The following is a 14186-nucleotide window of genomic DNA, read 5'->3' on the forward strand; positions in this document are numbered from 1 at the left end:
AGAGGTCTGCCCTGCTGCTGCTTGCTGCGAAGGTGGTGAAAGGAAAGGAAGGAGGCGTTTAAGGTTAGTTCAGGGTCCGGTAGCGGGTGGAGGGGGGGGCCCGGCGGCGACGATGACCTCGGGTGGGGGTGGGGGGCCCGGGGGCGGCCTTGTCCCGGGCCCGGCTTTGGCTTTCGGCGGCCCTGGGCTGAAGCTCCCATGTGACAGCTGTGCAAAAGACATGAACTTGCTCTAATCTGTCCAAGTTAATTTAGTCTTCTGAACAGTCGCAGTGGAACTCACTTTAGCAAAGCAGAGGGAATTATTAGCTTTGGAGGTGGGGGCAGGGGTTGAGAGAGCATTTGATTTAATACAAACTGGCAGTGCAACTCCAGTTTCCCCTTTATTTATACAGAATAGCAATTAACATTGAAGCATCCACTATTCCATAAGGGCTGGCAAATTCCATGGGAAGAAACAGATTTTGTGACCACAGAAACCAGGACCCTGACTATCTTTCATTACCCAGAGGTTTTTTTTTTTGTACCTGCCCACTCCATTTTATGATGAAAGCTGAAAGGATTTTGTCATATCTAAAAAAAACTAAAAAGGGCGATTGTATAACTAGGTGCCTGAAGTTAGGCGCTTAGAGTGCACAAATGCACAGGGGGCGTGCCCATGGGCAGAGCTTGGTTGGGACATGGGCATGTTTCCCAAGTACACATAAAAACATATAGAATGCTGTCAGTTACACTCTCTTGCCGCATTTGGGCACACTCAGTTATGCCAGCTCTAAGGCTGATGTAAATGCTGGATCCTAAATGTAAGGTATACGGACGCTGAGTTACAATCTGGGTGACCAGATGCCATTATGGAAAAGGCACTCCCTGTGCAGCATCAAGGCATCTACGAGGAGGTGCCCACTTATAGAACTGCTATCTAAACGGACAATGATCTAACAGCTTGCATTGGTGCATACCCTATGGGTACCTTTTACTCACAAAGATGGCACTAGTAATCAAAGCAGAACTGACCTCATAACCTTGCTGTGATTATTGCCCCCAGATTTGGGCCTGCTTTACTGATGGGTACTTTTTCCCTTCAGAATAATGTACATAGATCTGAAATTATCACCTACACCAGTGGTTCCCAAACCTGGTCTTGGAGGCAGGGGCGTAGCCAGACCTCGCAGTGGGAGGGGGCCAGAGCCCGAGGTTGGGGGCACATTTTAGTCTGCTGCCTCAATGCCTTCCCCCCCACTGCCTCACCGCTCCCCCCACTGCCCTTCCGCACCCCACAGCAGCAAATACCTTTGCTGGTGGGAGTCCCCAACCCCTGCCAGCTGAAGCCTTCTTCAGCACCGGTCTCCGGCGCCGCCACGTTCCCTGCTCTGCTCTTTTTTCCTCTTCACGTCCTGCACGCTCCTTTAAGTGAAACCAGAAGCCCGGACAAAATTTGGGGGGGGGGGCCCAGGCCCCTGTGGCCCCACCTAGTTATGCCACTGCATGGAGGCACCCCAGCCAGTCAGGTTTTCAGGATACCCACAATGAATATTCATGAGAGAGATTTGCATGCACTGAAGATTTTATGTACTATTACCCTTCAACTAAAGTTGCAGAGATTCTCCCAAAGCAAAGATGCAAATGGAAGAAAAAATAGCCAATATGGTAAAATGGGGGGGACAAGACATTTTTTTTAGATACATTAGTGATAAGAGGAAGTGCAAAAGTGGCATTGTGAGACTCAAAGATGAAGGGGAGGAATATGTAGACGCTGATAAAGATAAGGTGAAATTGCTTAACAAGTATTTCTGTACTATGTTCACAGCTGAAGGGCCAGAAGCAGAACCACAGAAGACAAACACATATAGGAACAGAGGGGTAGTAGTCCCTGAATGATTTTCAGAGGACTGTGTTCATGAAGAGCTGGCTAAACTAAAGGTGGACAAAGCGATGGGACCGGATGGCATACAACCAAGGGTACTGAAGGAACTTAGGGAAGTTCTAGCAGGTCCGCTGGCTGACCTTTTCAATGCTTCCCTAGAGTCGGGAGTGGTCCCAGGGGATTACATAAGTACATAAGTAATGCCACACTGGGAAAAGACCAAGGGTCCATCGAACCCAGCATCCTGTCCACGACAGCGGCCAATCCAGGCCAAGGGCACCTGGCAAGCTTCTCAAACGTACAAACATTCTATACATGTTATTCCTGGAATTGTGGATTTTTCCCAAGTCCATTTAGTAGCGGTTTATGGACTTGTCCTTTAGGAAACTGTCTAACCCCTTTTTAAACTCTGCCAAGCTAACCGCCTTCACCACGTTCTCCGGCAACAAATTCCAGAGTTTAATTACGCGTTGGGTGAAGAAAAGGTATCTCGAATTTGTTTTAAATTTACTACACTGTAGTTTCATCGCATGCCCCCTAGTCCTAGTATTTTTGGAAAGCGTGAATAGACGCTTCACATCCACCTGTTCCACTCCACTCATTATTTTATATACCTCTATCATGTCTCCCCTCAGCCGTCTCTTCTCCAAGCTGAAAAGCCCTAGCCACCTTAGTCTTTCTTCATAGGGAAGTCGTCCCATCCCCGTTATCATTTTAGTCGCCCTTTGCTGCACCTTTTCCAGTTCTACTATATCTTTCTTGAGATGCGGCGACCAGAACTGAACACAATACTCAAGGTGCGGTCGCACCATGGAGCGATATAATGGCATTATAACATCCTCACACCTGTTTTCCATACCTTTCCTAATAATAGGATTGGAGAGCAGATGTGGTCCCTCTCCACAAAAGTGGAAGGAAGAGGTTGGGAACTACAGGCTGGTAAATCTGACTTCTGTAGTAAGCAAATTAATGGAAACGCTTTTAAAACAGAGAATAGCAATGTTTTTGGAATCCAGTGGATCACAGGACCCGAGGCAACATGGTTTCACTAGAGGCAAGTCTTGTCAGACAAATCTGATTAATTTCTTTGATTCAGTAACGAAAGTTGAATCAAGAGAGAGCACTATATATGCTGTATTTAGATTTTAGAAAAGCCTTTGACACAGTTCCTGATAGATGACTAATAAATTAACTGATGGGCAGATGATCAAAAGCCCCGCGCTGTTCCAAACTGCGCTCTAAAAATAGTGCTGGAACAGCCCGGGGCTTTACCGCACCTATGATCAGAGATAATTGCTTGCAAATTTAAGCACACAATTCTCTCTGATCATGGGGTAGAAGTGCGGGAGGATTGTGCCTGAGCGCATCCTCCCACACTTGTTTGACAGGTCTGGGCTGTCAAAAACCCAGACCTGTCAAACACAAGGGCTGGAGATCCACGGGACCACCAGACCCCATCTACCCCTGCTCCAAGCAAGGCGAAAAGGGGGCTGGAGGTCCGGTGGACCTCCGGTCCCCCCTGACTCCCCGACACAGGTTTGGGGGGGGGGGGCTGGAGATCCGATGGGTAGCAAACGCAGGTGCTAGTATGGCGCTAACAGCCTCTAGCGCCTCTGTTTGCTTCTGATCATCGGCCCATGAGGGCCCTAAAGTAACTGACTGGATTAGGAACTGGTTAAGTGGAAGGCAACAGAGGGTAGTTGTAAATGGAGCTCATTCTGAGGAACAGGATCTTACCAGCGGTGTGCCGCAAGGTTCAGTGCTTGCAAATGAGAACACAAAACCCATGCTATAAAATTTTTCAAAAACAAAGAGGTCAATATTCAAAAGCACTTATGCATTTGGTAGCAGGTGCCAACCACTTAAGTGATTTTTTAAAAGAATTCAGGCACTTAAAAGGATAATTTTGACCATTTATGTTAATCATAGAGAAGGCTTCTAACGTGTGATAAAAGCTGGTGTTTTACTGCACCTTAGTTTACCACTAGAGTCACTAATCTGTTGTATCTCAGTACTTCCGGTTACTGATTTCTGCCATACATGAATAACGCAACTTAAGCTACATTATTCATCTTCCCCAGGAGCATTAGGCTGTTAACTCATGGCCTGATGCTACTGGGGAACCTTCTTAAAAAGGCCATAGCTTCTCAACAATGAAGAGTGTTTCCTTCTCCTCACCCCTCACCCTGACACCCCACCAAAAAGTACTCCCAAGAGTCCCCCATAGAGAACTTCCTTCTGAAAAGACACCCCCCTTAGACACCCCCATAGCCCCCCCCCCCCAATGCCTACCTCTTAGAATCCCTGATGGTCTAGAATTTCCAGAGCAGGAGTGATCCTGCCTCTGCTGGCACTAGGTTCAAAATATGGCCACTGGGGGGGGGGAGGGGGCAATCTCTGGGGAGGTGTATTTAAGAGGAAAGCACTATTAATTTTTAAAAAGTTCTGGCTCCTTTAAGATAGTGCCCAGGAGCATTGGGTCCTGGGTTAGCAGCCCAAAGCTTAAGGGCAGAAAAAAAATCATGCCAACTGCATTATTCAATTTACATAATAATGAGGTGCTTTGCATGCATTTGTATGTTTTGCAAACATCATTATGACCTAAACTATGCACATTATGGTAATACAACACTATACTGCCATTTAATGCATGTTAATAGGCAAATATTGTGTGCTATTGTCTTCATGTATATTAAGCTATCCATTTTATCAGGGCATGAATTGGGATGGACTGGAGGCGTGACTAAAAGTTATCCAGCAAGTGACAATATTCAGTCACACACTGGATAAGTTATTCATCCAAGCTGGATCACACAAACAGCTGGTAGAATTTTTTAAATGAATAACATATCCATTTAAATTTGTATGTCTCTGGGCAAATAGGATTGCCAAATATATGCATAAAATTAAACGGATAAGGTAACTTTATTCATTTAATTATATGTGATTTCTGTGCTGCTTAATACTTAAATCAGATTTTTAAGAGGCAAATCTTATATTATAAAATTAATATGTTAATTTTTGTAGATATTTCCATGTTCATTGATTAACATTTGGTTAATATTAGACTACATGATGAAATAAAATATATCTTGGTTTGACACACAAAAACGTCAAGACATGTCCCTATGAGATCTATCACTTTATGGGATCAATTTTCTCTTCTAAATCTTTCCTGTAGGTTGAAAAGACGTACCTGAGAAGCTGAAACTCTCCGATGAATTTTCCTGGAGTTCTTTGTTCCAAAATATACAACGATAGGTGGCGTTTACTGTTGTGTTGACTCTCAGCACACTGGTCACTTCGTACAGTTGCTCAGGATTAATCCTGTAGGTTGTGTTGGCCTTGTCACTGAGGTCCTGCCCTTCATGTTGCCACATGACCTCAGGTTTAGGGTAGCCCTCTGACTGGCATATTAACTCTCTTTTTTCTTGCCCCGAGATTGATATGTTTATTTTTCTAAATGGAACTGGAAGAAAAGAACAAAGAAACATAACTCTTGTACTTCCTTTGTCCGTGTATAAGGCAATACTCCCAATTAATTGCTACAAAATCCAAATATAGGATCCTGGTTACTAAGCTGCGCTATAGGTGCATTAGCATTTTTAGCGTGCGCTAACCGTGTAGACACTCATAATATTCCTATGGGCGTCTACACGGTTAGCACGTGGTATTTTTTAGCACATGCTAAAAACACTACTGCACCTTAGTAAACAGGGCCCATAATGTGACATTATACTGGACCTGAAATTTCCTTGCTTATTTTGATTTGACAGTATCGTGCAGCTACTTTGTCCTTCCAACACAATTGGAATCTGCCCCAGCTAGGATTAAATCGCATCACAGGTCTTCATTCAGAGCTAACTGTGAATTACAGCCTCCCACCTCCATCAGCATCATCACCACCATCACCAAAATTTTAAGTACAATACACTCCACTTATGCGCATGTCGGGTATATGCATACTCTGCTTATCTGCACTACAGAGTTTCGGTCTCATTTTTCTACCGTTGATTTTTTTTTAATATCTTTATTGGTGCCAGAACAGAAGCCCCTGAAGAAAATAAGTCCAAACTGACTACACAAAGTGTGATAGGTGCGTTGAGTTCCTCCTTGGGTTTATTGGATTACTAGGTGGATGTACATCTGGAGATGCGTGAATCCTGGAGACAGGGGGTGGGGGGATAAGGGGGAAGGAGTTGGGAGGGTTCTTAAAAAAAAAGTTGTAAAGAAGCAAGTTAACTGTTTAATGTTTACCGTGGAATGTTAGTTTTTCATTATTGATGTAGTATCGTAGTGTGGGGTGCTACCTGGGGTGGTGTTCCAGTTGATGACCATTGATTTTAATGGGTTTTTCTACCATTGATTTTAATGGGCAATCGCTTTGGTTAAGCACACCAGCTGTAAGCACATGTTCCACGTACATGAACACATTTGACTGGTCCCGTTTATTTGAACAGCAAACAAGGTGGATGTGGAGTCAAAAAATCCAAAATCTTAACCACAAACAACACAGGTGACCCACAATAATGGAAAGTATATGTGAAAAGAAAAGCTTGTTATATTTAATGGAAGGAAAAAGCCTCAAGGAGCTCCTGACCAATGGGTCTAAAGAGCTACAGTCGATCAAAATGACCTGTACTTCGGTCAATATGATCTGTTCCTCATCATTGGCTTAAAAACCTTCCTATATCCTTCCATGTTAAACTTCAAAAATGCAAAAAACATGCAAGGATTAATATTTCCAAATGTGTACCCAGCTCCAAGCTTCAAAGTAATGTAGTTATCTGCTCTGCAGGCACATAACATGCTCAGTTCAGCACAAAGCTTCAAAATAAAGTACTTAGCTTGAATACAATCATCTAAGAGGTGGGATAAGGTGGGATACAAATGCAACAAATAAAAAATAAATATCCTGCAGTCACATATCTCGCTCTAGGCAGTCCCCCAGACCTACGGTGGCCAGCATTTCGCTCCGGCTTAATTGAGCAATGCTGCTTCAGGGTCCAAATGGTAAAGGAAAAACGACAGTGTCTCAGCTAAACATCGCTGTCGGAGGACACCCTACTCTGTTTATTTGCACAGGAAGGTCATTCAACTGCCCAGACTATTTGCTGTCCTCTTGGTGTGTCGCTGTCACTACTGTTCTATTAATTAATAAATGGTGCTATGCTGTCTTGACTACATTTATGTGTGATTAGCTAACTGAAGTTTTTACAAAATTGTTTATTGTCCTACTAATGCATAAATGGTGCTGTACTGGCTGTGTAAATAGTAACATGTGTGATAACTGAGACACAATCCAGAAAGAATCACATCAAATATGTGAAAGTTAAACTTCAGTCCCAAGGCCTTGCCCTTATCCGGAGTGCACTGTACTTTCAGGGCCAGTGCAAGGTGCTCCAGGAGACCCCTCAACCTCACTCCCTCTGATTAACTTTCAGATCTCTAGCCCACCTGAACTGTCCTCCTCTCCAAAGACTTTGATAATTAAAACACATGATCATCTCAACAACCCCTCCCAGCAAAATACTATAAAAATGCATAACTGGACATAATACTTTGAAATATTAAACTTTGTAAATTCTATCTATCTATCTATCTATCTAGGACAGGGGTTCTCAAACCCATTCTCGGGACACACCTAGCCAATCAGGTTTTCAGGATACCACAATGAATATGTATTAGATAATTTGCATGCTCTCTCAATGCACAAGAGGTAATAGTTAATAATAGATAAGCACAGTACATTCAAAGGCAAAAAGGTAACTAGGACTGTTTTTAATTACAATAAAATTCTCATTTATTGGGCTCTCTGATAATGTAAGTGTATATACAAAAGAAGGGATAAAAAAAACATTAAGACAAATAATTCATAAGAACAAAGTTAGTTATAAAAAGTCTTAATGGATTGGTTACTCTTGATCTCCGATGTGTAGTACTCTCGTCTCTGCTTCAGACTCAAGCATCTTACTGGATGGATGCAACAATCCTTACCCTCCTATATGGTATCTTTATCCTCTCTACTTTTGGTCTTTTGGGCAGTGGTTAAGAACGACATATCTCTCCTCTCTCTCTCTCTCTTGGTGCCAAAACGTTCCTCTATGCTCCATACATACTTATATCTTGCCTCTCTCCCTTGTGGCTCTATGTTCCCTAGTGCTTGTTTTCACTTTAGAACAGGTAAATTGATAAGACCTTGGTTGAGTTCTTTTTCCTGTCTTTTTAAGGTATCAGCACTAACCAGATCCACTGCTTCCAGATTTCAGGTCCTTTCCCTGTAAGGATTGTCTTTTGACAGCAGTTTCACTCCATTACTCTCTCTTTCAGAAGATCAGGATCAGATCTCTTCTATGATCTATCACTCCTTATTTATGGCACTCTGTGCATCAGGGAACAGCTATGAACCAGACTGGTAACCCCTGTGCTGATTTCTCCTTCTCCTTAGCCCTTGAGCAGGGACCTAAGGCTCTTGTGGGCCCCAGAATGGGGTATCCACTCAATGAGGCTTCACAACTTCTCCTTACTGGACCCACTGATGGGGAGAAAGACAAAACTCCTCCCTGAACTCAGAGTTTTACACTACCCTCCAAAATCTCAAGGTTCAATGCTATTGGGCACTTTCTCAGAATAAACCACCCCTATTCAGATTCGATTGGTACCTTTCTGGAGCAGGGGCCCAGAACAGGTAAGTTGATAAGAACTTGGTTGAGTTCTATTTCCTCTCTCTCTAAGGTCTTGCTGCTTAGGAGGCAATTCAGATTGTTGAAGTCCGTAAGTAAAGTAAAGCACATTTTGGCAGCATACTACAGTAAGATAGTTGCAAAAGGTATCAAATGTATGCAAAGTATTTACAGTACATGGAGGGGCATTTTCGATAGAATACATCAGAATTTGGACGTTTTACAAAAACATCCAAATTCTGAGCAGGAAAGAATGTCATTTTGTAAAAAAAAAATAGATGTCTATCTTTTGTGTTCGAAAATGCTATTGGCGTCTTGTGAGTTGGATGTTTTGTGATTTGGATGTCCTTTTTTTGGTCCATTTTCGAACAAAACATGTCTAAATGCAAGACATCCAAAACAGAGGAGGAGTGGCGTAATGGTTAGTGCAGCGGGCTTTGATCCTGGCAACATGGGTTCAATTCCCACTGCTGCTCCTTATGACTTTGGGCAAGTCAAATGCAGAAGGGGCATTTATAGATATGACATCTAAGTCTGAATTTGGATGTTTTTTTGTAAAACGTCCAAAATCAGAACAGGAAAGGTCACTTTCTACAAAAAAAAGTCTATCTTTTCCTTTTGAAAATGCTGTTTGGAAAAATGTTTTGTGATTTGGATGTTTTATTTTTTGGTCCATTTTCAAACAAATACATCCAAATGCAAAATGTACAAAATACACAAGAAAATCCACAATAAAGTGAAACCATTCACCTAAGTGTGGTAAAAGCTTTGGTTGTAATGTAAATCTCAAAGTGCATCAGAAAGTCCACACGGGAGAGAAACCATTTGCAAGTATAGAGTCTGGTAAAAGCTTTGGTCAAAAGGTAAACCTCACAATGCACCAGAGAATACACACAGGAGTAAAACCATTTACATGTCCTGAGTGTGCTAAAAGCTTTGGTTGGAAAGACAGCCTCACATGGCATCAGAGAATGCACACAGGGATGAAACCATTTACATGTACTGAGGAGGTAAAAGCTTCATTTACACTGGGACAGGTAATTAGGGAATGTACACTCTTGCTATGAATTATGGAAAAATAGCACTCTGGTATTTAGATATATGTAATGAGACCTCCTTTTCATCTATAGATCTGAATTCAAAGCCCAAATCTAAAGATAAACAATAGACACAAGGCTCAGATGTTATAGAAAGCTTGGCATCAGGTAGAATAGTGGAAAAGTGACATCCCAGGAAAGCAATAGGGCATGCTTGGGGGCACTGCAGTGAACTTTATAAAATGCTCCCAGGTACACATCTCACCATTGCTCCCTTACCTTGTCTGCTGAGCCCCCCAAAACCCACTACCCCCCAACTGTACACCACTACCATAGCCCTTACAGGTGAAGGGAGCACTAATATGTGGGTACAGTGGGTTTCTGGTGGGTTTTGGAGGGCTCACAGTTTCCTCCACAAGTATAACAAGTAGGGGGAGGTAGAAGCCTGGGTCCACCTGTCTGCAGTGCACTGCACCACTACTAGACTACTCCAGGGACCTGCATGCTATTCTAATGGACCTGAGTATAACATCTAAGGCTGGCATAGAGGCTTGCAAGTAATATTTTTAATCACATTTTTTTAGGGTGGGAGGGGGTTAGTGACCACTGGGGGAGGAGTAAGGGGAGGTGATCCTTGATTCCCTCCAGTGGTCATCTGGTCACTTCGGACACCACTTGCAGTAGAGGTGCAGCCTAGTGGTTAGTGCAGCAGGCCTTGATCCTGGGGAAATGGGTTCAATTCCCACTGCAGCTATTTGTTATAAAAACAGGTCTAGCTCAAAACATCTTAGTCTTGGACGTCTTTGTTTTGTTCCATTATGGCTGACAGACGTCCAAGTCTTAGGAACGCCCAAGTCCCGACTTGAGCACGCCCCTGGCATGCCCCCTTGAGATTTAGACATCCTTCGGACAGACTTCAGAGAAAAACATCTAAAAAGAGGTTTTGAAAATACTGATTTGGATGTTTTTGTGAGATAAATGTCCAAATGCAGACTTTAAGTCACTTTTTGGTCATTTTTCTCTTTTGAAAATGAGCCTGATAGTCTCCTCTGAGGTGTGCTCTCTCTTCTAGTCTCCTGCATCTCATAGACACCTTCACTGGCTGCAGGGTTTTCAACCCTCTTTTTTTAGTGCCTTTTTCCCTTTAGGGACTTCAGCAATCCCACTTGCTTCCTAACTGCTCTCAGATCTAAATATGCTTTAGGGCATAGGAAGTACCTTGGTCTCCACCATCCAACTCCTCTATCTGTTTGTGTTTCTCTCTCTTTCTTTCTCTCCCTTTGCAGACTGTGCAGATTTTTAGTTCTTAGATAAAGTCTTTCCTCTCTGGGACTTAAATGTTCTTTGCTCCTTTTCACATGCTCCCCATATTTAACCTCTCTGGACTAGGTAAGTACGATGCACTCAGGACTTGGGTCCTACCTTCTATCTCACAAGCTTCCAGTATGTACTCACACCACTTCTGTATTGCAATCCTTTCCCCAGTTCAGATATGGAACTGGTTGCAGCTTCAGTCTCCTTACTTCTCTTGGAGGTTAAGATAAGATCTCCCTGATGATTCTTCCTTTCTCAAGGAACACTATACCCAGGGTTCAGCTGGATTTTCAGGATTACAACCCATCTCCACACTTTAATTCTCCCTTCACCTCACTTCTTCCCCTTAGCCTCATGGGTAGAAGGCTAAGGCCTTGATAGTTCTGGGAAACCCACCACTCTGCACACTACACCTTTCTTCCTATTGGACCTTCTCTAGAGGAAGAAAGGACCAGATCCTCCCGTACTGGACTCCTTTGGGGAGGAAGATCTTGGCTCCTCCACTCTTTCATTAGTGTGACTGGCACTGCTCTGGAGCAGGGACTCATAATGTTCCTCCTGCCACTACATAGCAAGACACACTATAGTGCCCTGCTACACATAGTTTAATTTTCCTGTTTCATTCCAATTTTAGTGTAGTGGTTGAAGAAGGCTTACTATGAAGTTTGCAGACTGAACAGACCCACCAGCACTCTCTCATGCACTAACTACATACTATCCACGCAGCTGCTAATATTTTTCAGTCACCACTGATCCACGGCACATTTGTGGTTCTAGTCCTTTTGCTCTCTTGAGCAAAGTCAGTCATTCTTGCTTGCCTGGGTCTTAACAACAAAGCATCAAGATCCTACAAAATATTTATTTAATTAATCCTATCCCAGTTCCCTACCTTGCACTTGCAGAGTGACTTGTTTGTAGTCTGCTCCTCCATAGATGATAAGGCAGCGATAGGTTCCTGCGTCTGTGAGCTTCACATTGCTGATCTCGAGCACAGCTTGTCCCTTGTACAGTTCGTCCTTCAGCAGCGTTGCTCTTCCTCTGTAGCTGACGTCTTGCAGGGTGAGGTTCTCCTTCCCACTGTCCACTGCATATATTTCTTTCTCCACCATTTGTGAGGAAGATATTTGATGCCAATAGACCTTTAAGTCTTTCATCCTTAAGCCGCCAGCCACCGGAAATGTGCAGGTCATGTTCACCGTACTGCCATACTGTGTGACATAGACAGATCTTGCGATCTCTACTGTGAATAAGGCTGAAATCAAAAGTCCATGACTAAATTAATGAAATCCTCACATGTACACATTCAACAAAACCAGTAATAGCTTATTGATTTAATTTTCTCAGCATAGCTTCATCTGATGACGTTTATTGATGGAGACCACTCACTATCTAACACAGTAACATAGTAGTTAATGGCAGATAAAGACCTGTACGGTCCATCCAGTCTGCCCAACAAGATAAACATAGCATAAGGTATGATATGATACTACATATCTATTCTTGATCTTGATATGTCCTTGCCATTTTCAGGATGCAGATGTAAAATGACCACTGAGCATGCTCTTGTGCAGAAGAAAGAAAGAGGTCAAGTGAAAGAATCCTAATACAGAGAAAAGCATACTTGACTATGTGAGAGGAATCTATGGCCCTAATGAAGATTTCAACTATTTGACAGAGAAATCATCTGGAGATTGACTGGCTGTTGGCCTGGTTGTGGTTGCTTAATGGAGAACACCTCTCTAATTTCACTCCTAGAAGAGATAGGGTAGTTTGATTTATGTTATAATCTGTATCATTTAAGACCATCAAAACCCCAAATGGAACACTTTAAATTTGTAGCATTTTGATAAAAACAGGACTTAAATAAAGCTTTAGTAGAAATCTGCTAGCTTTACACACCTGAATTCTTTAATTTTATAACGTTGCAAGCACTTCATATAACTTTTAAACAGTGATTTTTAATGACAGGTATCAGTGCAGGTCTCTTCAACCTCACTGCGCATGTACAAATTTACATTCCATTAGGGGTCATCTGTGGGCTTTCTGGCACCCCCTTACTCTCCTAGCAACCCCTGAGGCCAATTTAATTAAAGGTACACCATTCACGTGCAATTCGCGCATGCATGAATTTCCAGTCGCATCATGATTGCAAGCCCAACATCAAACAAACCCTTTATGGGTCAAACAAATGTCCCCCCACATTATTTTATTTAAAATCGGTGGTGGTACAGTGCTCCCCAAGCTCTGGAGTACCTCCGAGCTATCGGGTCTCTTTGCCCTCTTGCGCATGCAGGTGTGACATCACTACCGATGTCACTGTGCATTTGCAGCATTCTTTGGGCCAAAACTAGGCTCCAACACATCCAGAGACTTTCCAGGATAGCTCAGTTGGCCTTTCTCTATCTCTAGGGCAGCCAAGAACACCACGGGTCAGACTCCCCAACAAGGAACACCTTCCTAGAGCTCCAGGACACTCCCTGACTGGTAAAATTAAAAAAATATATATTTTTAATACTGGTTACAGTAGCTCTGTGGATAATGATTAAAGGCTCAGTATTGAGTCACTAGCAGTCAGCATTTTGTTAAACACCAGCCAATGTGAGCATGAATATCTGATATTTTGGCTGCCTAAATTTAGTAAAATTTATGCTGATTCTATGCGCCTGTATTTTTGGACTGAAACTGTACTTAAACCCAAGCAACCATATTTTCACTGGACATCAGACCCCTGAAGCTCTGCCTTGTTTACAATGCAGAGACCTCTAGTGGCTCAGTTAGAGTACTTGCAGTTTCCAGAACAGGGAAGATACTGCACCAGTGAGGTAATAGTGAGAGGACACCTCTAGAAAGGAATTTGAAACTAGTATAAATACTAAGGCCAAAGGGTCTCACCTCTCTTTGGGTGACCAAGCCACTGTATCACAAAGGTGTATGTAGGGGACAACACCCCTGAGGAAGAGCGAGGTATGATTGGAAGAGTCAGCATACCACTGCTAACCGAAGAGTGAAGGTGTGAGAGAAAGTAAACATCTCTGGAACATGAAGAAGCAGCAAGGAGCCCCTGATCCTGAAAAGAGCATGCAGAGGGACAGGAGCTGCCAAGGTATTGCATCTGTGATCTCACCTGAGTTCAGATCAGCTTCATGAGCTATTCTGGGACAGGGGTAAAAGAGAAGGGGCTCTCCAGATATAGAAGAGAGCCCCAGAGAAGCCTGAGTGACTGTAATTATTTTTCTACTCTGACATTGTTTAAGTTTTACCAATAACCTATTAAGACTTTCAGTAAATC

General features: G+C 43.0%; 1 protein-coding gene across 2 annotated transcripts in view; it reads right to left on the bottom strand.

The window, feature by feature from the left end:
• The window catches only part of LOC115462361 (programmed cell death 1 ligand 1-like), a 77376-nt gene that overhangs the window by 39328 nt on the left and 23862 nt on the right, over window positions 1–14186 (bottom strand). For both annotated transcript variants that reach the window (XM_030192372.1, XM_030192373.1), the window contains 2 exons: window positions 11787–12149; window positions 5060–5332 (listed from right to left, as the gene is read on the bottom strand). In XM_030192372.1, coding sequence (XP_030048232.1) covers window positions 5060–5332; window positions 11787–12149 — 636 coding nt within the window. The remainder of the gene's footprint in view (window positions 1–5059; window positions 5333–11786; window positions 12150–14186) is intronic.

Source organism: Microcaecilia unicolor, chromosome 2, assembly GCF_901765095.1.
Source record: "Microcaecilia unicolor chromosome 2, aMicUni1.1, whole genome shotgun sequence".
Lineage (NCBI taxonomy): Eukaryota > Metazoa > Chordata > Amphibia > Gymnophiona > Siphonopidae > Microcaecilia > Microcaecilia unicolor.